General features: G+C 32.8%; 2 protein-coding genes across 3 annotated transcripts; one reads left to right on the top strand and one right to left on the bottom strand.

The window, feature by feature from the left end:
• Positions 1-998: 998 nt before the first annotated feature.
• Positions 999-3,358, top strand: LOC136229282 (actin-depolymerizing factor). Of its 2 annotated transcripts, XM_066017963.1 has the most exons (4): positions 999-1,244; positions 1,339-1,604; positions 2,931-3,113; positions 3,205-3,358. In XM_066017963.1, the coding sequence occupies exons 1-3, from the start codon at positions 1,221-1,223 to the stop codon at positions 3,079-3,081; spliced, it is 441 nt and encodes a 146-aa protein (XP_065874035.1). In that variant the 5' UTR covers positions 999-1,220; the 3' UTR covers positions 3,082-3,113; positions 3,205-3,358. The 2 variants fall into 2 exon arrangements, with proteins under 2 accessions (XP_065874035.1, XP_065874034.1); XM_066017962.1 differs by having other exon boundaries at positions 1,002-1,244; positions 2,931-3,358.
• A 5,758-nt stretch (positions 3,359-9,116) lies between these two features.
• On the bottom strand, positions 9,117-11,898 carry LOC136230320 (inorganic phosphate transporter 1-4). The gene is made up of 2 exons (XM_066019363.1): positions 11,740-11,898; positions 9,117-10,895 (listed from the first exon to the last, which is right to left on the bottom strand). The coding sequence occupies exon 2, from the start codon at positions 10,854-10,856 to the stop codon at positions 9,264-9,266; it is 1,593 nt and encodes a 530-aa protein (XP_065875435.1). The 5' UTR covers positions 10,857-10,895; positions 11,740-11,898; the 3' UTR covers positions 9,117-9,263.
• Positions 11,899-27,609: the final 15,711 nt, after the last annotated feature.

Raw genomic sequence — 27,609 nt, 5'->3', positions numbered from 1 at the left:
CGAGGAGCCGTTGGTGATGGGGCTCTAGAGGTTCCTCATGGCGTTGGTCGTTTGGGATCCGTCGAGAATCCGACTAAGATTCCTACACGCTTTTCTCCTGAATAACTGGCCTAAAGGGTTTACTAGATGTCTCTTCCCGAGTGAACTCCGTTGGGGGAACCATTGCTTGTGAAGAGGAGTAATAAGTCCACGTTCACCACACCAATGATATCTTTGTGTTTTAATAGTCTTTCATATCCTTCTTCCTTTTGTCTTAGATAAGAACAACAACAGGTCAGAGAGGGACCAACGTTCGACAAATTTGCTCCGAGGCTTAAGTTAGCAAAGGTGAAGAAGGGTTGAAGATATTTAGAGCATTGATATTAGTTATGTTTTCACGTACCTTGTCTAGGTCATATACCTTTTTCTATTTATAGTGGCTACCAAGGGTAATCTTTGTCATTCTAGGAATGTGCCCTGATGAGTCATATGATAGGCGTCAGCCTTCGGCTGGTTCTGTTAGGCTCGGTGTGTGATGTCGTCAGGTGGTGCACCCTGCCAATGTAGCACACATTTTTCTAGGTGGTCAGGTTTCATTGAGCCTATGGTCTCAGACCTCATGTGTGTCAAACAATGTGCACTATTCTTTATCTCATGTCCTTTACGCAACCGTCTATACTGATTTAACAATTGCTCTTTTCCAACTGTACGACTATATAGATGGATGATGAAGATTATTTCATATGACCGAATCGAATCATCAAGGAATATTCTCTTCTTATATCGAGCAGTCACAATGCATCCTCTGGACGTGTCAATAATGTTTCTATAGAATTTTTTTAGGGTATCAAAGGATAAGAATGGAAGATAATTTGTAACTTTTAAAAATTGAAGGGAAGTTAAAGTTTTTAACCATGTACATAGGTTATAAATAAGTTGTTCACTCACATTTGCATTGCTATCTATATCCGTCCGTTGTGAAAGTGGGCATAGATGATGGGGAATATTGTAAAGGATTTGAAGCGTTAAAACAACGCACCCCCCCTTTCTTCTTTTCTTTGGCGTGGACCTACTTTTCCTTGTTCTTTTCTTTCTTTCTCTGTCCTAATATTTTCATTTCTTCTCCTTTTGCCTTCTTACTCCAAAAATTGCCCACCACTTCTTCTTCTTCTTAAATTCAAGCTCCTCCATTTCTTCTTTCCATTCTTTAATCTTCTAGTTTCTACTTTTACTTAGCTGCCATGTCTTTCAGGGGACTAAGCCGGGTATATTTTCAGTTCTGTTAGCTTGTTTTGTGTTCAAAGTTCTCATCTTTTTGTGTTGATCTTTATGGATTCGATTTTAATTTTGAATTTTCAGCCGAATGCTACGTCAGGGATGGGAGTTGGTGATCAAAGCTTAAACACATTCACGGAACTGCAGAGAAAGAAGGTCCATCGCTATGTAGTGTTTAAAATTGATGAGAAAAAGAAGGAAGTTGTGGTGGAGAAAATTGGGGGTCCTGCTGAAAGCTATGAGGATTTTTGTGCCTCTTTGCCTGAGAATGACTGCCGATACGCTGTCTATGATTTTGATTTTGTCACTTCCGAGAATTGTCAGAAGAGCAAGATCTTCTTCATTGCTTGGTTCGATTTTTCTTTTCTCTTCCTTAATTCCTTTCTCATCATTGAGTTTTGTGCCTAATTATACATCTTTCATAATCAGATAAATCAGCTCAAAGAGGGAACTTTTCAATACTTTATGCTTTATATTTTCTGCATGTTCATTTGTTTATTCATTTTAATCAGTGTTATTAGGTTAGATTGTTGCTTTTCAGATTATTGATTTTAGTGGGTCAGGTTGATGTTGGTAAAAATGTTATCTTTACCATGATGTTTGATGATCTTCTTGCTATGTTGTCCTGTAATTATAGTTTATCAGTGCTTCTATTCTTTAATGCCTTTTTATACAAGAGTATTTGGATATTGAATTGGGATTTTGGTTCTATCTTCAAGGCAACAAAACAAAGAACATTTAGGGGTTTTTGGTATTTGATGGGGAAAATAATAGGGATAAAGTTTGAGATAGAGATAGAGATCAGATAAAGTTTGAGATAGAGATCAGATAAGAGATTGGGATAGAGATTAAAGCAGGATAGTTGAAAATTATTATTATATGTTTGGTACGTTGTATATGAAAAAAATAAAATAATACATCTTACTATATTATCCTTGATTTGAGAGATAAGATGAACTTTTTCTATCGTATTAAAATTGTAGGAGGTTATCTCACCCCTTGGGTATAAGATTTGAGGCATAAGACTCTTGTCCTCTCTTATCTCCATACTATGCCCCTATCCCACCTCATTTACCCCTTATACCAAATGCCCCATTAGGGATTTCACTTTGTCAATTGGGATGTGTTTTTGGGTCCCACATCTTTAAAATGAGTCTACATGTATTAGAAACAAACTTTTTTTTTTTTTTTTTGTGAATTAAGAAAAACAGGTTACTTATATTACCCAATCGATCTATCTCGATTTCCAATGTAGGATTCAGTTGATTCCTACCCCACCCTAGTGTCTATCTTTTAGGCGGCACTTTGCTAGGGCCTTCACCCAACCCCCTTTAGGACCAGATCGTTACAGTTTTCCTATTTTCTATTCTCTTATAGGGTGCAAACTAGCATCCTTCATTCTTATTGACAGCTCCATTACCATTGATCCAAAGATCAATTGCCCCTTTCTTGTGTATGTAATTTTGTGTTGAGTTGAAAGAGTAGTTACATAGCTCCCACACCTTGTTTCGTTTCAATGAATCTCAGTTATAGATTTCAGGCCTCTGCATCTTTATCTTTGACAAATCGAGTAACGGAATCTAATCCTCTGTTCCTTCTTCGTTGTTCAGCATTCATTTAAAGCATTTCCCCATCATGATCATATTCTGGTTTATTCATTGCATACCATTTATCAGGTCTCCTTCAACTGCTCGAATCCGTGCCAAGATGCTCTATGCCACTTCTAAAGACAAGTTCCGCAGGGAGCTCGATGGCATTCACTACGAGATTCAAGCTACCGACCCAACTGAGATGGATCTCGAAGTGCTGAGGGAGCGTGCAAATTGAGCCGTCTGCAGCTCATAGGCTTCTTATTGAGGGTAGAGATGATGAATCTGCTATGCTTTTCCCAGATTATAAAATATGTCTGTTGCTTCACTAAGCAACTTGCACTATCCTTTGCTGGAACAGGATGAAAATTGCAGCATCTTCCTTAAAATAAGTAGCTGGGAGAGGCTGATAAGAAGCTCTATTGATGGAAAGATGAAGAGAAGTTTGTTTTTGGGTGTTTGAAAGAATTATAAAATGTGTTATCTTATGAATTTAAAGTAGATATTCATCTTTATTCGCTGTTTTCTTTTTCCTTTTCCTTTTCCTTGTTATGTTTATTGTATTGCACATAGGGTTAGAGAACTGGAATGTGCCTCTGCTAAAGGTAAAATATTTTTAAAGGGATGGATCCAAACTGAGCAAATAATACTAGAGATGACAAATAGGTGGAATTAGGTCCAAAGTAACCGGTCCTGTTTGCTAAATAGCTATTAGCTATAAGCTGGTTATTTTTTTTTACTAACTGATTGTGTAAACTTGTTTGGTAAGACTTAACTGGTTGTTATAGATGTTTGTGTAAAATAACAAATAAAGACATGATAAATCCTTTAATTAAGGTTAAAGGGCATAAATTAAGGATAAATATAAACATGTCTTTCAAAAGAGATAGAATAACAATAAGCTAATTGAAAAACTAATAAAACTAGTTTTTCTAAAATTAGCTTTTTAGACCTAAAAATAGCTAAAACTTGAAATCTCTAATTTTATCCAAAAAGAATTCTTTACCAAACAAACTATTTTCTCGTTTTTTCAAGTAGAAGCGTTTAGACCGACAAATAGATGCTTATACTGTAGCTAGTGGAACAACAAAAGTAGATAGCTGATCCTTCAAATATTAAATGACCAAAAATCCAATTGCATCGCTATGGGCCGATGAGCCCGCCCGGCTCGAGCCCAAGCCCATTTAACCAGACCTGGACACATAAAATTAGTGTCAGGCCCGGTCCGGTCCAAGCCCGAATAAGCCCGTCTAGAAAATGGGCGGGCCTGAGATATATAAATACCCGTCGGGCCCGGCCGTTATCTATATATACATTTATAAATGTAATATTTATTTAAATGTCTCATATTAACTATTATGTTTATTATTTTTTTATTAAAAAAAGTTAGTATTTTATTTTAATTGAATTTCTTTTAATATAGATATGGGCTTGGACGAGCGGGTTTGAGATTCCTTTTTTAGATCCGAGCCCGACTCTAATTAGTATGGGCTTGGACTGGGTTTGGGCTTATCAGGTTTTATCAAAAGCCCGACAGACCTGGCCTGAGCCCAATCCAGCCCGGTCCGGCCCATACCAAGGTCTACTTCTAAGTCTTGTGATTGATAATTGTAATCGACAAATACGAAAAACAAAAATGGCGGGAATTAAGATGAATCCCGTTAATTGGATGTCGTATTTTCTCATCCAACCACTACATAATAATTAAGACTTATAAAGTCTTTTGTTAATTTTGATCTATTCAGAATTTGTACCCGATTTAAGAGAAATTCTATTACACTCTCATTCAATTAAATAATGTTATTTGTATATGCTTTTAATATCAATCATCTCATGGATATCCATTCCTCTTTTAATGAGTTTTTTTATGCAACATAAATAGGTATCAGATGCTTAGTCCAAAAAAAAATTAAAATAATATTATTTTTGTGTATTTTTTTTGGCATAATATCCATTTAGTTCCCTAAACCAAGATTTCAAAGTCAATTAGGACTAGACATGTTCAAAAGCCCATTGGTCCATTCAAGCCCGCTCTTCAAAAACTGGGTTTGGACGTATATATTTCGTAATAGGCCCGGTCCGGTTCAAGCCTGTTTAGGCCCGAATACAGAGTAGGTTGGGCTTGGGATTTGTCTCAAAATCCCGGCCCAGCCCAGCCCGGTCCGAAATTTTAATAATAATACATTTTATAGTTTAACAAACTTTATATTCCAAAAATAAAAAAATTTATATTTCTTCAACATAAAAATTTCCAAACCATTCAAATACAAAACAAGTTACAAACCTCTCCGAATGCAATTAATTTCACATTAGTACCATTTGTAGTTTAAAAAAACATAACATTACCCTTTATTGTTTTTTTTAAATCAATATTGTCATTTATTTGCTATACAAACTCTATATTTTTTTAGAATTGGTGAACATATATATAGTTTTGTTACTGTTTTATTTATTGCTATCAAAGGAGTATTTTTTTATATTTAGGATTGCAGTAATTGATTTTTATTGAAATAATCCTCTAAAATTTAGTTTATTGTATTTTATTATTTATATTTATAGTATAACTTTTTTTTGTTTAATTTTAATTTTTTAAAAAATACAAATATATTAGTTGGGTTGGGTTTGGAAATTAGTTCTCTTAGCCTGGTCCAGCCCGATCCAAGCCCGATGTAACTATAGTGCGGGCTATGTTGGGTTTGGACAAAGTAATTATGTGACAAGCCCGGTTAGGCCCGACCCGAGCCCGATCCGACCCATGAACAGGTCTAATTATGACCTTAAACTATCAAAATCATCAATTAGGTCCCTGAATTAACCAAAAATCATCAATTAAGTCTCCATTCTAAATAAAAATCTCCAATTGAGGCCTCATCGAAAATAATTCGGGTGAACAGTTTCAGATCCTCTTCCCCAAACTCATTTTGAACACAAACACAGAGATCATTACAGTCCATATGAAATAGTCACAATTTCTGATTTTAGGATAAGATGAGGATCCAATTGACGATTTTTGCTTAGTTCAGAGACCTGATTGATGATTTTGATAGTTTAGGATGCTAATTGACTTTAATGCTTTAGTTTGGAGACCTAAATGAGTGTAATGTTTTTTTTTTGGCTTCCTTACTCGTATGTGCTGAAATAATTCATTCAATAGGTAACTGAATATATATCTTTGTGGAACAAATTCAGCTTTCAACCTGATGTGGTATAATCTAAGTTGAGCTCGTTGGGATTTTTAAAGTACCTGAAATAAGATAGAAAAATGATCAAGGAGGGAGCCTCGACCTTGCTTTAATGCTATAGCTTAGGTGAGAATAAATTGAATACATTTTAGTGTATTGTGTACCTTTTATTTATAAAATTGAGCTGTTTGCCCTAAATGAGAGTTGAGGTCCATATGGCGGCCAATCAATGATGTGAGTCTGCTGTCAACTTGAAACAGTTGTAACGGCTGCAACCGCAATTTCGCAAATAAATGCGCCAGACTTGGGTTTGAATCTACATGACATTGACGTCTCTTTTGACTAGCCTACATGGCTTTAGTGGTTACTGTTGAGGAGGCGGATAACTCATTGGATCACGTGTAATATGATTAATTGTATAATATCATATGCTCCCCATCAAAAATTCAAACTAATGTGCTTTAGAACTTTGTTACAACGGATGACCGAAAGTTGAATTCCTTAGTTGGTTCTTCGGCTTGTGCTAAACCGAAGTTATTATTCAGTTGAATTGTGCGTTGAGAATTTCCTTCTGACTAAAAATTTGCGCTGACGTATTTTCGCATGTCTCTTGCCTTAGAAGAGAGGTAGGTAGAGACATGAGATAGTAGTATTAATTGCTAATAGACCACGTGAAGCTTAAACATGAAGTCATTCTTTCTACATTGCGTCCCCGTCTTATCAACTGCTTTCAAAATCCTGTAAAAAAAAAGAGACTAAGTTTCTGAGGATTTTTCTGATTTCTTCTTCATTCTTCAAGCTTCTTGCAAGTTTCTTTAGAACTCGGCCGACCCTCTGGTCCTCCAGAAAACTCTATAGCAGTGGTGCTTCGTCTTGTTTAAGTAGCATTTAATTATTTTTTCTTACAAGGTCAAGTCTCTCTGAGATTTGGTTCCTAACTCCGCCACTCATGAAAATATTATACGTAACATTTTATGTATTCCAAGCTAGTGAATTTACGTACTTATATATGTATCCAAGCTAGTGAATTTATGTTATTTAGTCCACTTTTTATAGCTTTAATCATGTATTTGTAACTAGAAAACACGAAAAAAATACGATTAATTTAGTTGTATGGTTATATAAAAAGAAAAAGATATATCTGCATAGGAAGATTAGGATGTTTATATAATTGTGGATAATCTCTGCAATTTTATATTTGTTCGTTTTGCACGTTTTCTTATTTTTCGTATTTTCACATTTTTTTAGTCATTTTTGAGATTTTTCGTAAAAAACACGTTTTTTCCATTTTTCATATTTTCTGTTTTCGCATTTTTGTTTTTTCCCAAATTTTTCTCATTTTCCATTTTTTTTCATATTTCACGTTTTTTTCTTGTTTTTCAAGTTTTTTCAATTTTTCCGTTTTCACTTTTCTCTGTTCTTTGCATTTTTCTCATTTTTAGCTTTACCGTTTAATAAGAATTATGGATAACAAGTATTAATGATAAAAAAATAAAAGGGCTAGTTGTAACGAGAATTCATGCCTATTTTTTTGTGTAATGCCCATTACATAAGCTTATAAGGAAAAATTGAGTGATCTAATTGTGATTCCATTACAACAACAAAATATGACTAATCTAAACATGGTAATGAATCTTCATCGTAATAGTAATTAGCATTCCATTACAATGCTCATTACAATGTACCAAACGAGATCTAAATACTTTTGTTATTTATAAGAGGATTGAGTTGTGTATAATTGAGGTCACGTAGCTGGTGTTAACATGAAACGGTTGCAAGTGTGATTCCGCAAATCAAGGCACCAAACTTGACTATCAATGTGCATGACTTTGAGGTCTCTTTTGACTGGTCCACCTAGCTTTGACGTTACTATTGATGAGGGGATATCTCATTGAGCCAAATAGCAATGTTCACATGGATCTTAATGACCAAATGAATTTGAGCATTCATCTAGGCTTGTTAAATTTAAACTTTATGATGTTTTAAATCTTTACCATAAGATTTTAATAAGCCTAGATTTAATGGTGATGATATTTGATCATTAAGGTCTATGTGATTAAAATCGCACAAAAATTAATCTCATTTAGGCTTGATAAATTTAAACCTTATGATGCTTTAAATCTTCAACATAGAATTCTAATAAACCTAGATTTAATGATGATGATATTTGATCATTAAGATTTATGCGATTAAAATCGTAAAAAAAATATGATTAATTGTGAAATATCATAACCACAAAAGTTAATCTTATCCACTGGAACAATGCATATATGATTAGTTAGTGTTAGTTTAGGAATTATACGTTGATTTCTCTAGAGTTGTCCGATTCGCAACAAATATTACCAACCCTGTTTTATTGAAGGATTTATATATAAAAAAAATATCAAAATAGCCTAAGGTTTTTTTTTTTTTTGACTATAACTTAAGATTTTTAAGTAGTATCAATTTAGTTTCCACGAATCAAATAACACAAATATAGGTTTAATATTGATAAAAGAATACCAATTTAGATTTCAATAACGAAATTTGAAACGTTTTTAATATTATGCCGTTAAATTCTGCCAATTGTACGTGGAGAGAGAAATAATATATCACATTTCATTACCAAAACCTAAATTGATACTATTTTATAAATATTAAATTTATATTGGTGCTATTTTATACTCAATTTGTTACCTTATCTCAAAAAAAATCACACATGGTCAAGATACGCTTCATTTGGCAACAAAAATTGACCATAACTGAATTGAATATGGTAGATAACAGATTGGTTCATGAATTTTATTTAGGATATTATTCCATTTCAGACACCAAATTATAACTTATAAGTAAAAGGGATTTGATAAATTTCCAAATGGGTTGCCCTGTTATTTCTTTATTTATCATTCACTTTATTTTCTTAGCCCTTGTTCAAAGGAATTCAATCTCTAAACGGAAGAATCCCAATCATATACTTTAGAAAACAAATTAATTTGAGAGAATAGAAAACAAACTAATTTTAGAGCATTGTTCTCAAATCATAAATGAATGATTCCATAATTTTGCATCCTACTCAATCAAAGCAAAGTAAAATGAAACTGCAACATCAAACTCTCATAACATTTTTCCTTTAATTCCATCACCAAATGACTACAAAAAGTACAGATTTAGAGGAAAAAAAGAAAGAAAGAAAGGTATGAAACTTAATGTTGCCAAAAATACTTGTAGTGATTGAAGAACATTTTTCTAACAGACTAATCTAAACTGGAACTGTCCTGTTATGATGTGATCCTTCGTCTTCGTTTTCGTTCTCACCGGACATCTCCTCCAAAGATTTTCCCTTTGATTCCGGCACGAGGAACGTAAACAACATCCCTAAGAAATTGACAACACCCAACACAAGTAGGGAATTCCTCACACCAATTCCTGCAGGGTACCCTGCATCTGCCTTGGCCTTATCCTTGTTTTGTGCCAAATACAAGAACCCGAATGCACCCACTATAGCTCCAAGCTTTCCTGATGCTGCTGATATTCCGTGGCACGTTGACCTTAACCGTGCTGGGAATATCTCAGCTGGCACAACAAATGTTGTTGCATTAGGTCCAAAGTTAGCAAAGAAGAAGGTTAATGAATACATCACTACAAATCCTATTCGGTTCTCCTTGTGCGTCCAGTGGTCGTAAGGAATCGCCAAGGCGAACATGAAAACTGTCATGAAGAAGAATCCCATTAGTTGTATGGCGAATCGTCCAATCTTGTCGATAAGAGCTACTGTAAACCAGTAGCCAGGCACAGTGCTCAATAGGGCTATAAGAGTTTGAGCCCTTGCAATTCTGTAAACCTCGTCAATAGCATTCATAGTCTTAGCAGCAGGAATCCACCCGATCGCGCTAAAGATATCTTTTTGGAAAAGATTCTGGCTGTAGAATGCAATATCAAGCAAGAACCATGTAGTTGTTGTTCCAAGCAAATGAAGCCCATGCCTACGAAGAAACTCTTTCGAGAACAAACCGAAAGAGTTTGATCCATCATGATTCTCAGCCTTCTGTTCTTCAGGCTGAATCTCTGATTGGAGAACTTTAGACATATCAGATGCAGCCTTTGCTGCATTCTTCGCGACAAGGGCAGTGTAACGAGCAGTTTCAGGCATTTTCATCCGCCAGTAGTACGTAAGAGCAGCAGGAAGCGCGCCTACCATTAGAATTATCCGCCACACGTAATCAGCTTGCGGTACAGTTGAAGCAATTGCATTATCCTCATAAGCAGGAGCATCAAATTGGGTCTTAAAAGCAACAGATATAATTATAGCAAACAAACCACCAGCTAGAATTCCAAACCCTTGCATAGCAAACACAGCAGCGATAAAAGCACCGCGAGTCTTCTTATTCGCGTACTCAGACATGATCGTGGCAGAAAGCGGATAGTCCCCACCGATACCAAATCCAAGCCAGAATCTGAAGAAGCAAAGTGTTGATATCACAGCCTTAGCATCATGCCCAAACGAAAGTCCTGAGGCAACTGAACAGATCACCATAAGCATCAGAGTCATGCCATAGACTTTCTTCCTCCCCATTTTGTCTCCAAGCCAACCGAAAAATAGTTGCCCCGAAAGAGTCCCGCAGAAAGCCACTCCATTCACAGCAGCAGACACATTTGGGGGCAAAGTTCCAGGCTTGGTTGCACCTTCAACATGATAGTAAATCCTGCCGAGCAATTTTGTGACAAGAGATATGCAGAAGAGGTCATACGCATCAGTGAAAAACCCCATTCCGGCTATGATCACTGCTGTGAAATGATACCATTGTGTTTTTGCAACATCTAGCGCATTTAAAACTTGTAAATCCTTCGCCATAGCTGATCTAAATTCACTAACTATATATTCCTCTTTTATCTGCAAAGATTGATGAACAAGATTAAGAAGATTTCAACCCAATTTATAATTAATAGAGTCAAGAAATACTAAGTGTCCGTTTGTTTCCATTTTCCGGAACTGCTTTTTATCTTTCAACACTAAACAGTAGATACAAAGTGTTTGGTAAAACTCTGAAACACAAACAACTAATACCTACAGTCTATCAATCAGCACTCGGTTTCCTAACTCATTTAACCTGAAGCCTGGTCTTTCTCGGAGAACAATAGAAAAAAACTGACCCTAATTGAGTCATAATTGAGTCAATTAGAGAAAAAGGAAATGGTAGGTCCAACTATTCCACAATTTACGTGCAAAAATTGAGAAAGGCAAACATAGCTTTCACATTGACAGGTATGAGGAAAGATCATAGGAGAAGATGAGAAGAAAAGGTATTTTCTTTATGAGGATTTGATTGCATCATTGCTAGGTTTTAAAATGAATGAGTTTTCTAGGAAAAGAACAACAGCTCAGTGAGTAAAGAAAAGTAGATTGATTAAAAAATGGGGAAAAATCCAAACTCAAAACCAAAGAAGATTGACTTTCATCTAAAAAATTGCGTCACACAAAAAAACAAACAAAGGTTGATTAACTAAACTTCCCATCATCATGACATTGGCAAAAAGACAAACAAGTTATAGATGAGAAAAACAAGTCAATTTCGCCTAATTTAGAATTAGGAAAAGAGAATTCATCCATCAGTAACACAACATTGGTGAGATCCTAGAATCATGGGAAATCATTTAGACTAATTTAATCAAGAACATTGAGTGTCTGAATTACGATATACACAAAATTGAGTGTGTGTAGTGAAAATAGAACGTACCTGAGAAGAGAAAGTTGAGTTTTTTTTATGGTGTTTGGTTGATGAGAAAATGGAGAAGATTGGAATGGAGATGAGTTAAGAAGGAGGAGAAGAAGAAGGTTGGCTATTTATAGGGAAAGAGTAGAATGGGAAGCTAAAAAAAGTAAGAAAATATTCGGAAGGTATATGCTGAATTGCTTCTCCTTCTTCACACTTCTACACCGCTTTTGCTCTTTCTTTATGATCCGTGTATTTCTTACTGTATTTTCCCATTTTTATCATAATTAATTAATTAATGCCCACTCTCCTCCCATCCTAACAAATTATTAGTTTTCACCGAATTATACAATATATTGTACTTTATCATAGGTTTAATTGTTTGTACAATTTTGTGATAAATAACGTTTTTATGAAATTACATATATCCCTGGTAAAATTTAATTAGATAATAAGAATACAATATTAATAATACATATAGGTTATGTTTAACGTATAATCCACGAAAATAAGAAATAACTATGAAAATAATTTATTATTGTAAATATATTATTTGATTCAAAAAAATCGAAAAATTTAGTTTTATTATTTCTGAAATTATTTTATAGGCATATATATTGTATAGGAAATTATTATATAGGTATATATATTATATAGTAATTGGTTAAAGTTAAACAACTAGCAGTAGTTGTGAATTTTCTTTTGCTTTATAAAAAAGAAATTGATTGTTGGACACCTGGATAATTCATCGTATCATATTCATGCCAAAAAATTCCATCTTAAATATGATAACTTTCATTTTTCTAATATTTTCTTTTGTTACAGATCTAGATTTTAATAAAACGGAAAAGATATTACATTAATAAAAGTTGATTTGATTTAATGATTTTTGTAATTATTTAATTTTGGTGACGTTTTTAATTTGTTATGCGTACTTTATCTTGAAGTACATTAAAAAAAAAAAACAATAGTAAAATTATGATATTATAAAAGGAGAATTTTACTAATTTTAATATTATGGTCATTAAATTTTAATTTTTTTTTAATAATATGACTACTAAACTTTACACTTTTTAATATTGATGGCCACTCAACGTTTCAAAACTATCGTTGACGGCCTCAAAATAAAAAATCTGAAGAGTTAAGAAACTTTAATTCTTGAATTTTTTTATTTTGAAGTCATTTTGGTATTGTTTGGTTAGGAGAGAGTGAATTTTTAGAGATGAAAAACTCAAATAAATGTGATTTTAGAAAATAAAAAAATATGGTTTCATGATAAATGTCGTTATGAACAATTTTAATTCTTGAATATTTTCATTTTGAGGTCGTTAACAGTCGTTTTGAGGAGATAGTTAAAATTGAGTGTCCTTCTGTATTAAAAGTGTAAAAATTTGATAGTTATATCGTTAAGAATTGAAGTTTAGTAGTTTAATGTTAAAATTGACAAAGTTCAGTGATGACGGGTGTAATTTACCCTATTATATAAGGAACAAATATATTTAAATATGAGAAGGAAGTCAAAGTTCAATTGACGTGTCAAGAAAGGCAATTTTATAATGATTTTAATATGATTATCTTATTATATACAGTTTCCCAAGAGCTTTCTTCAGTCAACACTTACCGATAACAAATTTTGAATTTGTGACCGAAATACGTATTCCCTTTTGAATATTTGAACCAAAAGAATTAACCGATTTCAAATAAATACAATTAAGAAACCATATGAATTTCATCGATCAATAATTAAGGGTTTGTAAGAAATTAGATAAAATATAAAAAAACATATAAATTTATTTTTTATTTGAAAAAATAAGAAAAACAAAGCACGTAAAGAAAAAGTTTAAAATAAGAGTGAATATATCATATTTTATTTTATTGAACCAAGTTTTAAGATTAAGGGCCCGTTTGTTTTACATACTGTTTGATGTTGATGTTCATTGTTTGTTGTTATGGTTTGTTTTTCGCTTTTGGAAAAAAAACTGTTTTTCTAAAAAGTAGAGATTCTATGCTTTTGTAAAATACTACTTTTCAAGGGTAAAAGTCAAACAAGATTTCACTAACCAAACATCTAAAACTCTCATTTTTTATGTGAAAAGACAAATAGACTCATGGAAATGAGCTACCTGTTAGAGATAATATTTCCTATTATCCTGTAATCAGATCTTTATCTAGTTAGAGTCTCAATCTGTCTATATTACTAGCTAGGTAGAGTTTCAATACTTCTATACTTATACATTATATTCCTATACAAACTCTTATTGTCTCACTATAAATACGAGAAATTATATTATGTGCCAGGCATACCACATCAGATTCTGATGTGGTATGCCATGGCCAATAAAATTGAAACAACGGTAAAAAATAATTAAAAATTAATAACAAACTAATAGTTATTAGTTATTCCATCTTCTACCATCTTCTCTGTTTCTCTCCTCCGCTGACCCATCATCGGCATTCTCTTCCGGCGAGCACCATCAAACTCTTTTGTTCTCAACTTTCGGTAATCCATCACTGCCCTTCTCTTTCGGCGAGCACCATCACTCCGTTGGTTCTATTCCGGCAACCACCACCGTTGTTCTCTTACGGCAGATGTCCCTTCATCTTCTAAAATGTCCCTTTTTCGACTGCCATCACTTCCGTTTCCGTTTGTTTTTCTCCTCCGACCTCCTGAAAAGTCTGAGAATGAAGTTGATTGGAACTTTTGCTTCTCCTGGAAAGTGAACATGAACCTCCTCTATTTGTTCCTGGTTAATTTTGATGTCAAATAATTTTCTTGGGCTTCGATTAAAATTAATTTCTATTGTTCCATTCAATATCTTTGATTTTTGTTTCTCCTGGATTGGATTAAAATTGATTTCGATGGAATTGAAAATTGATTGTAGGTTTCAGATATGAAAATATTACCTGCAGTTTTATTGGAATCTTTGGCTTTACCAAAGGAGTTATTTTGTGGTTGCACTCAAATTGGAAAATCTAATTAATTACATCATACCATCGAATCAGAAGAGAATGAACCGATGTGATGGTGGTGGTCGCCAAAATAGAACCAACGGCTTGACAATGCTCGCCGGAAGAGAATGCCGATGATGGGTCAGCGGAGGAGAGTAACAGAAAAGAGAGTAGAAGATGGAATAACTAATAACTATTAATTTTTAATTTTTTTATTAATTGTTAATTTTTTTTGACAGTTGTCTCAATTTTATTGGCCATGGCATACCACATCAGAATTTGATGTGGTATGTCTGACACACAGTATAATTTCTCCTATAAATACAAGGTCATAGAGCTAATCACAATTAAGGTGATTCAAACATTATTGTATACATTATTTCCCTCTATCTTCATATTATCTCTGTATATCAAACTATATATCCAACACTACTAAACACCCCCTCAATTCGAAACTCGGGATATCCAAAGAATATTTATGTAATTTTGATTTTAGTATAAGGGGTATTTTATTTGAGGGTATTTTTATAGTTTCCTTTAATTGGAATTTTTATGTTGGAAATTATTAATGGTAGAAAATAGAAAAAATGAAATGAAAAGATGAATGCTAAAATATTCTACACAAAAAAAAAAAAGTTAAAGATGGTGAAAATCAACACCGTCTCCAGCATTTTGGAGGCCCTAGGCGTATTGTACGTTTTTTTTTTCATTCTAAATCTAATAACATAATAAATAGTAAATAGTAAAATCAATAAATTATTAACTACAATTCAAGTCATATAATAATAACATAAAGCTAAGAAATTATTATTCTTCTTGCTTTTGTACATGTAAAATCGAGTTTTCTTTTATATTTTTTTTTAAATTTGCGCAATGCACTTACATTAAAGAAGAAAGAAAAATCCCCACCAGACCCGGATGTGATTCGAACCCATGACCTCCCAAGGCATAGGTAAGCTCTCAACCACTAGGCTAAGAGCTTCATCACAAGTCATAGGTAAAATCGAGTTTTCTTTTATATATTTAAAATAAAGTTTCTTCTCACTAGTCATGCGAGAAGCAAGCAGACAACAAAGTATTAATTTCTGGAAATTAATCTTGGACGGCTGAACTCAAACCTAATCGCAAGATTCTATGAAAAGAAAGAGAAGAATTTATCTTCGAGATTAAAAATTGGTTGAGTCGGGTATTTATTATGAATTACAGGCTTAAATCACTATTTGGACATCGATTGATTTGATCTATCCAAAATTTTATCATTTGGCCACTGAACTATTCCAATTGGTGAAATTTCAATCCAATTTGGATGAAAACTTGATAGAATTATTGACATATGATGATATTTTGATAACTAGACTTGATAAATTTTAGTTTAGAGATTTGTTTTCTTGTTTTAATCTCATTAATTATTTGGGTAAATCAACTTTAAAACGTATGACATATCAAGCCCATATGTTAAAATATAATCACATATCATAAGGAAACAATTTTATCAAGACTTCATCAAAATTAAGTAGAATTTCATCAATTTGAATAGTATATGGTCCAAATGTGACCAAATGATAAATTAGTGGCCAAATATTAAAATTTTAAATAAATCAGAGTCTAGATAACATTTTATACCAAATTATAAATTGTAATTTATAAGTGCATTTCGTCTTGTAATTAAAAAAATAAAAAATTTAAAAATCACTACAATAACAAAATAATAGTTTATACATTATTTCCAAATATGAAAAAAAGTTCAGAAAAAATCAGTACAAGTGTTGTCAAAAGAAAAAAAAAAATAAGAGAAAAAATGAACTAATAAATGTTGATCCAAAGAATCATCAAAATTGAGTGAAATTTCATCAATTTAAATAGTTTATGGTCTAAATGTGATCAAATAATAAAGTAGTGGTCAAATATTAAAATTTTAAATAAATCAGAGTCTAAATAACATTTTGCACCAAATTACAATTTATAAGTGAATTTGATCTTGTAATAGGGAATCAAACCCTTACACTTATAAACATCTCCATTATGTCTTTATCATTCAGCCTCGCAATATCTTTTGTTATATGTTTAAATCTATATACCTTTTAATCATAATTTTTTTAATAATTATCAAATTTTAAAAAAATTTCGATCGGAGGCCCCCGTAAGTCGGAGGCCCTAGGCGGCCTCCCCCTAGAGCCGGCCCTGGTGAAAATGAAAAGTCACAAATCATGGGAAGTTATAACTTATTGTAAGTAGTGGAAAAAAGTCAGCAACTTCTAGCATGAGTTTTTTTTTTCCAACACTATAAATAAAGAGGTATGACATCATTTTATAACTCCAATCAACCAATCAATCAAGCATACAATCAAATTACAATCTAAAAGTCTCTAAATTCTTCATAGATCCAAAGATCTTCAATGTTCGTTTAACTCCAAATATAGTTAGTCATATGTAGTGGAATATTCAATATAAGTAATTAGTCAGAATATAACCAGTTAAAGACGTGTCTTTGTTTAACATGTATATCATGGATGGTGGCTGATAGGAGATCACTACAGGTTAGGATAGGCTTACAAGAGTTTCTAAAGTTTGCATCTGATAATGCTTCGAATTTGAACTATATTTTTTTATCCTTGCGTCAAATGTTGTAACATTAGAGAGGGTAGTATTGAGTTCATTAAGGATCCTGTAATATGTAATAGAATTATGAAAACTTATACAAATTGGATATGACATGGTGAGTGTTCTATTGCAGGCTCAAATCATATAAGTGATGGGTTCTGAAACAGTTGAAATGAACCATGACTTAGAAGATGATGGGTGCTCAATAGAGCCAGATGAATTTATGCATTTCGTACATGATGGAGACAAGAATTTGTATCCCGATTGTACTAAATCAACCAAGATGAATGGTTTGATACAAACCTTTCATCTGAAAGCTAAACATGGTCTGACCGAGTCTTGTTATACTGACATTTTACTGTTGCTTCACACCCTTCTTCCTGATGGGAATGAAATGCCAATGTCTGCCAATGGGGCCAAAAAAAATCTTTCTGCTTTACGGATGAAATATGAGAAGATTGATGCATGTCCTAATGACTGCATTTTATATAGAGACTTTAATGAGAGCGCTACACGATGTCCTCTTGTAATGCCTATAGATGGAAACTAGCTAGGGATAATACAAAGAAAGTAGGGGTAGCAGCTAAGACCACGCCCGATAATGAGGTTGTGCAATTGGGCTAAAAACAACTTAACCAAAGGAAAATGTGTCATTAACCATTTTAGACCTGAACTATTCGACCATACAACTATGACAGCAATTGTGCCTTCAGACATCTATGCAATGGCACACATGCATGAGCTGACTGGAAGCATGATTGTGTTTTACATCAGGTAAATGAGTGTTTTTTAGTATAGTATTAGTTTGATAGATATTGCATAGTTGCTTTTACGTTCACTTGTCCAGTCATCTTTATCAGGTATTGAAAAGGGCATAAATGTATGAAAAAGTCTATTTTGTTGATCCAGATACCACTTTTGTATTTTGAAATAAGAAAACACCAACTAACTGGTCCAAAGACTTGATGGATCGTTTCAAAATGGGTAGAGATAAATATTTCTTTCTCATGCCTTAAAATTCGGGGTACGTATAAATATTGTCTGATATGTGTTTATTACAATTCAGGGTACAACTAAAATGATTATTACTTGCAGATCAAACTGGACTTTGACATTGGTTGATATACATTTTTATAGGTGTTGTGGATATTGCAAGTCTCTATTGGTTTAATTAGTATATTTTGTGCCACAGGGCATCCCTGAGCTACGGGATGGAAGAACATACGGATTTTGGATAATGTGGTACATAAGAGACATCATCATGGATAAAAAGTTAAAGTTTGTGGAGAAGGTACCATCTTTTAATAGTCAGATTGTATAATTTACATTACATGCATCATATTAAAATATCTATATTTTATAGTGGCAAAACAAGAGTGAATTAACTTACATACATGCTGGTCTTGATGATGTCCGCAAAGAATGGGCAGAGCAAGTATTAATATTCAAGTGACAATAGAGACTTTACGTAATTAATTTTTCGTATAATGAATTATTATGGGGGTTCTATTCTGTGAATATTGGCTACTTTTTATGCACATTAAGTGGTACTGCTTGTATGTGCGAATTGTGCACATTTTGTTGTAGATATATAAGGTTTATGATACCTTTTTTGTATATATGTGGATGTACTGCTTGTATGTGCAAATTATGGTAACGGATTTGTGGGTATATATAAGGTTTATTTCGATATTTCAGCTTTGTTGTATTTGCAGTACTGCAATTGTTATAAGTACATGTTCATGAAAGAGGTTATGTAAAAGAGGTTATATGTACATGTTATATGTGACAGATTGGAGTAAAAAAGGCGTCTAATATGATGCCAAATGAGTGTTATTATGAAAAGAATATCATCTTAAAAAAAGTAACACGACAATAAAGTTATTCAGTACTGTCATATGAATACGTTACATTGATGGAAATAAAAAAAACAATTGTCATCTAAGAAAATAAATGCTCTCATAGGACTAATTGTTTTGACAACTTATTTAATAAAAACATCACGTGACATTCTCTCGCATGTCACATATAATTGAATATATTGTCATCTCAATGTTCATAATTTGACAGAAATAAATAAATAAACTGTTATCGTACCTACTTTACAATGACATATTCAAACATAACATCTCTCATATCATATGGAGAAGCCAATGTTTCACTCACTTAAGTGACGGATTTCATAAAAGAACTGTCATTAAAATGTCAACAATGTGACGGTTTCCACTAATAATACCGTCATCGTAACATTTTTTTTATTCCTCGTCATCGTAACATAGGAAAGATGACATAACGCTAATAAGCTCCTGTTATGTGATGTTTTTATGGATGACAAAATGCGATTGTTGTTTGAAGTATCATCAGACAGCAGCGAACCCCGTGATAGTTTTATTTCTTGCGGGAACCGTCATCTGAAAGGCTTATCAGCACAGTGCAAGTTAAGCACATTTTTGCTTTTACTTTACTTACACTTGGAAAGGTAATATCATAATCAATTTTCAATTCCTACTTTCCAAGTATTTGCATTTTTTATCAATATATTGTGTTTATTTCAATGTCTATATACCATGAATCTAAATTAAATCTCATGCCAAAGCAGGATTGATTACGAACCTTGTGTTGTTTTTGTTTTTTAGACATTCACAATCTTTTGATTGGAAATCAAAACGGTTCGTAATTCAATTGAATGTCTTTATTTCAACGTATATAGCTTATTTCTAATTAAATCTCATGGCAAAGCGGGATTAGTTACGAATCTTATGTCGTTTTTATCCTTTCAACATTCACAATCTTTTGATTGGAAGTCAAGAGGGTACATAATTAAATTGCCAATACATTTCTAGAGATTAATTTTTATTATTATTTACCTTTACTACAAGTTTACATTGGAAAGGTATTCCTAGAATAAAATTTCGAGCTGTTGTCAACCTTTATCTTTTCAGTAAAACAAAATGCGGAAAGACATTCTCAGAATCAATTTCCACACATTTGAGGTTACGTTATTAAAAACCTTTAACACCCTCGCAAATTACCTTTAACCAAAAAATGTACAAAACAAGTTTTTTTACATGCTTAGTGGGACTCAAAATATGGCACTTAAATATTCTAAAGACAAAGAAAGCCTTGTGCATCCCAAAATGCAGAAGATGTAATTTTTAACACAAGATGAGTAGCTGACATCGTTGACTAACCGAATGAGGCAACCCAAATGCCACTTTAGCACCAAATGTTGAGCCCGTTCGTCCGTCACAGTAAGAGGGAGAAAACCACCACTGGGAGGCTCTTATTAGACAAAAGACTTTAAAATAATCAGAGAGATGATGATTATGTTGGTAGTTCTGCTGGACCACAAAATAGATCAACTAGTTCACGTTGCTACACGAGGAAGCAAAAAGGACACACCTGAATCCAATGTCGCCTCCAACAATTGAACTCTTATTTAGCCACCAAAGAAGAATAGTGTGCCCAAAAACATAGGTGACCCTAGATTTGATGAAATTACGACCAGAATCAGTGTTGAGAAATCCCAAGTCCCTTCTAAAAGGAACGATATTACCATAAAGCCACAAAGTGGTGGAGCTTCAGGTCGTTCTCAACCGAGAAACTAGCAATGATTAGTTACTCACATTCAGGGTCATACATGGTTGAGTACTTAACCTACTCCTTAAAATTTAGAGGAAGATCAAATGCTCATACAAGATAAGGGGAGAATTCCTAGAGGAGGCATCGATGCAGGGAAAATGTCGATGGCACCAGCAAACCCTTATGCATGCACCCCAATGCTACCCACTCATATTCGACCTCCATACGCCAACTCGATGAACGTTAAAGTAGTTATGGAGATGGTACATGAACTTTATGGTCTAGGGCTGAACCAAATGAGAAAGCTAAAATTCTATAAGTCGTGTCCTCCAAAGATTGATCGAGAGAATCCTCATCCCCGCAGAGCTCTGATTCTTGCATTCAATTTATTCACAAGAGAAGATGGACAATCAACTAGAGATCATGTGGTTCATTTTACAATTGATCAGTGTAGAGAATTAGCGAATTGGGTAATTTTAAAAACCTAAAGTTGAGCCTATTCCCAAATTCCCTCACTAGAAAGTTATGGCATCATTCAGTAATCGTAATTAACCAACCAAACAAGCCTACATCCAAATTACAGACCCGAAGTCTCTAAATTCTTGACGGATTAAAAAATCTTCAATGTTCGTTTAGCTGCAAATAGTTATTTTTTTTATCACGCTTCAACATTGATCCTACATCGACTTAAGCACATATATTGGCTCTTGCTTTACTTACACTTGGAAATATATTCATAGAATCGATTTCCAATTGTTAATTTGTAAGTATTTGCATTTTTATCAATACAATGTCTTTATTCAAACGTCTACAACATGTTCTAATTAAATCTCATGTTAAAATGGGATTGATTACAAATCTTATGTTGTTTTCATCCTTTTGACATTCACAATCTTTTGAATGGAAGTCAAGATGATGTGAAATTCAATCAGAAATACAGTTCCAATGATTAATTTATAATTATTTACTTTTAGAACGTATTTAGATTGAAAAGGGATTCATATCATCAAAATTTCAGTTGTTGTTAATTTTTAATTTTTCAGCAAAAAGAAAATCCAAAAAGGTATTTGCATAATCAATTTTGCACATTGAAATTACGTTAAAAAAATCAAACACGCTCGTAAATTAGTTTTAACTAAAAAAGACACGAAACAAATAGTTAAGATAAAGTTTATTATTTATTTTTAATCGATATAATTTTCTAATAAAAATGACGATTTAAAGTTGTTTGAATTTTGAGCATATGTAGAAATAGAAAAAGAAAGTAATAGAATAAAAATATCATTCAACTTTAGGGTTAGGCTTAATAATGGTGCCTTCTATGCTTACTCTATTTTTGACAAAGTAAACTTTATTTTGTTTTTTCTACCATTGGATGAGCTTACTTTGTCAAAGTTCATCACCGTCCAATGGTGGAAAAAACAAAGTAATGCTTACTTTGTTAAAAACAAAATAAGCATAAATTCTTTTACTAACATGGAAAATTATAAATACGAATTTATTATAAAAAAATTTCTATAGTACTTAAAATATTATATCAAGATAATATAAAAAAGAGTAAAGATCATTAGAATGAAATTGTTATATTAAATGTGGAGTGGACCTTCAAGAAAAACATAGCTTTATTAATTGAACAACAGTTTCGTGATACATTTGAATTCCATCCATGTGGAAATTTCCTCCTCCTTATGTATGTGTACATGAGGAAATTATTAGAAATATTCCATGTTCCATATCAAATGGAGAACTTTCCATACATATTTTGTTGTATATAATATGGGTCCATATATATTATAAAATGTCTCATTATTTTAATTATTAAACGAGGTTATAATACACGTGTCCAAATATAAATCGAGGTCCTCTAAATAATATAAAAGACCAACTCATATATGCCTGCAGAAATTCAATTGTCAAAATAAGTGAATTTTCAATTTATTTGAATTGGCACATGTCAAAATATGTTACCTTTTGCTAAAATTTTCATACTTTGAGGTCAGGTCATTGACTATCCAACCTCTCTACTTGACTTGCCCCAAATTGTGGTCTCCCACTCATTCCTCCAATTCCTTATCTTTTTGTTGACTTTCAAATTTTCTTCTTTATAAAAAAACTAATAGTATTATAAATTTCGGACTGGACCAATCGGTTCAAATGGTCAAATCGGGAACCAAGCCCGTCTACATAGGTTGATGTCCAATTCTCATAGCATTAATAAAAACTCTTTTTTTTCAGTGTTGATAGACTCGAGTCAAAAAGCTTTTAAATTGGGTTCAGTGTTAAAAAAACAAGGTTGTCTGGATCGTATAAGTCTCGCGTAATTATTCAAAATCGAAAATTTGTTTCGATTTTTCCATATTTTTTAGTCCATTGAACATTTTTTAGCTGCTTAGATTGCGTCTAGGCTACATAGGCATACTGTAGGGCCAGGCTAGACACAACTTAGACAATAATCAAAACATAAAACACTCTGGTATGGTGAAAAGATATTTGGGCTTTAGAAGGAGAGGGCCCTCATATCGTTTGAATCCATCAATGGGCCTGATTTCGCCAAGGCCCATTGATACTTTATTTTAAGCCGAAGTTGTGCCTTCAGTCACCTTACGACCGAAGGGTTGTCTTTGGAAGCTACTTGAATGAACACGTGGACCAATGAGCATGCTGGATTCCAATGGCACGCTCCCGACATTCAGATGTATTTTGGCACAGAAAGATAGGGTCCGGAGACCTATAAGGTGTTGTCACGTGTCAATGTAGGTAATATCTTTATCTATAAATAGCCAAGACATCCAAGAGCCTAGGTATCTGACTTCATTCATTTTCAATACTTCATGTTCTATTAATTGTTAGTTAGATATTGTCTTTGATATCTTCTGACTTTAGCATCAGAGAGGGTTCGTCGGAACTCCGGTCCCATTTTTCTGACGTTTTTGTGATCTCAGATCAGTAGAGTGTCATCAGAAGTAGAGATTACAAGAAGTGCAACTTTATTTGGTGCGGTGAACGTGGAAGTTCCTCGTGAAAAATGGTTCAAATTCAAAGTTCAGTTGTTTTTCTCGCAGGTCAGCCATTGGAACAACTAGTAGTTCAGCCTGGAGTTCAATTTAATCAATTGACCGCTGATATTCCTAGTTCTTCAACTGCTCCTCCTCGGGTGATGGTGGATTCTCGAAACAATCCATTATCACCTTTGACAGTTACACCATCTCTAGACCAACGTATTGATTCTTGTTTGGGATCTTTGGAGCTTGAGCACTGCGCCTTCATGGATGAGCTGACAAGACAATTGATCTACAATATTAGGTCTGTTTAAGATTCGATGAACGTCCTTCCCATATAGCATGCCACTCAGATGGAGGTGATGCACCAAGGATTAAAAGAAGCAAAGGAGGCTGCCATTCACAATGGAAGAAAGAGTTCTGTTGCTTGTTCTATGGGACATCATGTTCTCCAAATGTTCCAGGAAGAGAGGAATTTCAGAGGAGTCTCAACCTGAAATCTTGAGAGGAAGATCTAAGGAGAGGCCCAGAAGTCCTTCTCAGCCAGGTGTAATCAATCACCTTTACTTTGGTCAAATATTGATTTCTTAGTTCCCATTTTAGCAATTTGTCAATTTTATGTTTTATTTGTGTCATTTGAATAAAATAATATCAAATTGAGTGTTCACCTAAAATTTATTTAATCCTTAAGCTAATTGATTCACTAAATATGAAAACGAATTAATTTGGTATTTAAAGATTTAGGCTCTGTTTGATAACCAGTTTCGACACTTAAAATTAATATGTTAAGTGCTTATTGGATTTAAGATTGTTCGATAACATAACTTAAATACTTCAGTTAAGTTACATAATCACTTATTCTGGTGAGTTAAAAGATTTAACTTAAAATTTTAAGTTGAACATTATTAACTAATATTTTTAAATTCAATACTTATTTTTAGTATTCATCAAACACTTATATCATTTACTACTTTCAACATTTAAAATTCCGTACTTATTTTTGTAACATTTAATTTTAAGTTTTATCAAACGACACCTTAGTTTGGTGAATCAATTTAGCCTTAGAACTAATGAATTTTGGAGTTTAGTGTGATTTTTGCAAGTCAAAGATGAAAGGGGCAAGACTGTCCAAGCCTTAAGAAGAAAAAAATCACGTTTAGGGACCTCTTGCATGTCAGCTCGGCAAGCTGGGAAGCTAGTTCGACGAGCTGGCCCTTGGTTTGGCTAGCAAAAGCCAATCTGGCCTCCAGCTCAGCGAGTTGGACATGTGGACATGCAAACCGGTCTTAATTGACTGGTTCAATCCTCTTTTAAGTGAGATTGAGTCTGTTTGCATTATAAGAGGTAAGGCTAATTCTGTTGTATGTTAATTGATATATCCGAATTCATTACCCGTCCTTTTGAGGTTGGAGATAAAATTCATCAATAACATAAGAGCTAATATTGGTTAATATATTTTTTTAAAGAGTACCATATTCTTTCTAATATATATTTTTTTTTTTGTAGAAAATTCTTTTGTAATATTTGACATATGATATAACGTATGGAGAATGTTTTAAACTCTCTCCCTATCATAAACATCAACATCTCCAAACCCGAAATGCCACATACAACATTCTCCATCACCATTTATCGACTACCAACTCTACTCTCTGTCTTTTTCATCATTTTCTTTTAATATTCTACCCCTAAAATAATTGTATGCCAAAAAAAAAAAAATCTTGAAATCATGTTGAAATTTGTTTTTGTTATTTAAAAAAATAATATAGATTTATTCTTAATATATAAAAATGATATAAAATTACTTCCAATATAGTAAAATAAAGATCATGTTTGCCAAATATTGTTAGCTGATTACATTAGTTATTAACTGATTATCTTTTTGGTTTGTTGATTTGACTAGTTGATTGTGTAAACTTGTTTAATAAAACTTAGTTGATTGTTAATAGTTGTTTGGGTAAATGACAAATAAAAAAATGATAAAACATTTATTTGGAGTTAAATTGTAAACTTGAGCACTTTCATGCAGTTTGGTAGGTAGTTTGTAACTTCATTAGTAACGTAACAAACAGTTTAGACACTTTGACTTAAAGAATTTCTATTCAATTAATCATACGAGTTCAAACACTGGTTATCAGTTTACCTCTTGAACCACAGATTAACATTGAGTAGGCAGCGGGAGAACTCGAACTACAAACTCGTATTACCAATTAATATGTTCCCATCCTAAAGTTATTCGGAAGGAAAAACGATTAATCCATAATCTAAGAACGATGTCTCCTTGGGGTGGGTCTCTTGATTCTTATGTGTGTTTTTATGTCTAACCTAGGCCCCTTTATATAAGCTAAGACTTTTTTATTCCATAAGAATTAGATAATATTAATCTTAAGTCAACTAGTATTCCAACTTCTTTATTAGACTAACATTTCCATTAAATAATTACTAAATTAGACAGTATTAATGCAACTATGATTCCTAATTATCTAATAACACAAATAGATAAAACCCGAATCCGTCCAAATCTGAATTAGTATGGGTAGATAATTCCTACATCTCCCACTCGCACGTAATACATTCGCGCTTTCATTCTCTTTTCATATTCACAAATAGATCGTGTGACCATCATATAGAGAGCATCATTGTTGTATGCTTATTAGTGATATATAGCATCACGATAACATAGTAGTACACTTGTTAAGGATAGACATATTGTTGTAAAAGTATTGAAAAATTGTATGCTACTATTCCAGATTTCACATCAAATCCTTGTAACTTTACTTAGATTTTTACATTATTTTATTCTCACAATTGTACATCTCAGTATAACTATTTGAACTGTAAAACATAGAAACTTAAAATGTGTAAATGATAATCATTCCCTTCAACTTCATTCCTTTCATCATAATTTGAATTCACTAATTTAGTCGGTCTCTTTTCGAGTTGTATTATCACCTAGCCCCATGAGAGAATCCTTCTATGACAGCCACATTCAAATTGTACTTCTAGAATAGTTTAAGATTCAAAGGATAAGTTTTCGTAAACCATAATAATTTAATTACGAAATGAGTCTTACATTAAGAAAAGTTGAGATCAACATTTTCTTATCTCTAAAGAAAGTGCATCTAAGATTTATGATTGTGCCTTAACTATCAGTTTGAGCTTTTAGCTACATTGATTCCATGACAAACACCATATGAAAGCATTGGACTACTTTCAACAATAAGACAAACATGCATATTTAAGTTATTCCATATCTTTACCCAGTAGATATATGAAGCGTTTTAGATTTTAAAACTCGATTTGGTAAACATAAATTTTACAGTTTTTGTTGAATTCATTTAAAAATCCTTATGTTTTTTGTGTTTGGTTTATTATTGATAATTCATTTAGAATTTATAAATTTCAGTTCTATGGAATTGCTTATAATTAAACCAAACTCTATAAAACTATTGAATTTGCAAATAAATTTTTCTTGCCAGTCCTTGTGTGTTTTTTCTTGATTTTTCCTCTTTTTTATTACACATTTTGTCTGCCTTTCATTTTCCATTTTTTCTCATTTCTTCACCATTTTTTCTGTTTCTTTTGGTTTTTCTGTTTGTTCGGTTTTTTAGATACTAAATAATATAAAGGTTATTTTGAAAACATTAAAAATATAGAAAACAAATTTATTTTAAACCAACCACAAAATTTATTTCATTTATGAATTCTAATTTTATATATACATATCAAAGAAGAATTCATTTGCAAACTAATTTTATGATGA

The sequence above is a fragment of the Euphorbia lathyris genome, chromosome 5 (assembly GCF_963576675.1).
Source record: "Euphorbia lathyris chromosome 5, ddEupLath1.1, whole genome shotgun sequence".
Taxonomy (NCBI): Eukaryota; Viridiplantae; Streptophyta; class Magnoliopsida; order Malpighiales; family Euphorbiaceae; genus Euphorbia; species Euphorbia lathyris.
Note: the sequence above shows the minus strand (reverse complement) of the source record. Positions and strands in the feature narration are given on the sequence as shown.

Bases quoted from the DNA above. Each gene is read 5' to 3' on its own strand.
- LOC136230320 (XM_066019363.1), bottom strand. From the start codon at position 10,856: ATGGCGAAGGATTTACAAGTTTTAAATGCGCTAGATGTTGCAAAAACA.
- LOC136229282 (XM_066017963.1), top strand. From the start codon at position 1,221: ATGTCTTTCAGGGGACTAAGCCGG. The intron at 1,245-1,338 runs GTATATTTTCAG...TTGAATTTTCAG, and splicing joins CTTTCAGGGGACTAAGCCGG to CCGAATGCTACGTCAGGGAT. The intron at 1,605-2,930 runs GTTCGATTTTTC...ACCATTTATCAG, and splicing joins AAGATCTTCTTCATTGCTTG to GTCTCCTTCAACTGCTCGAA.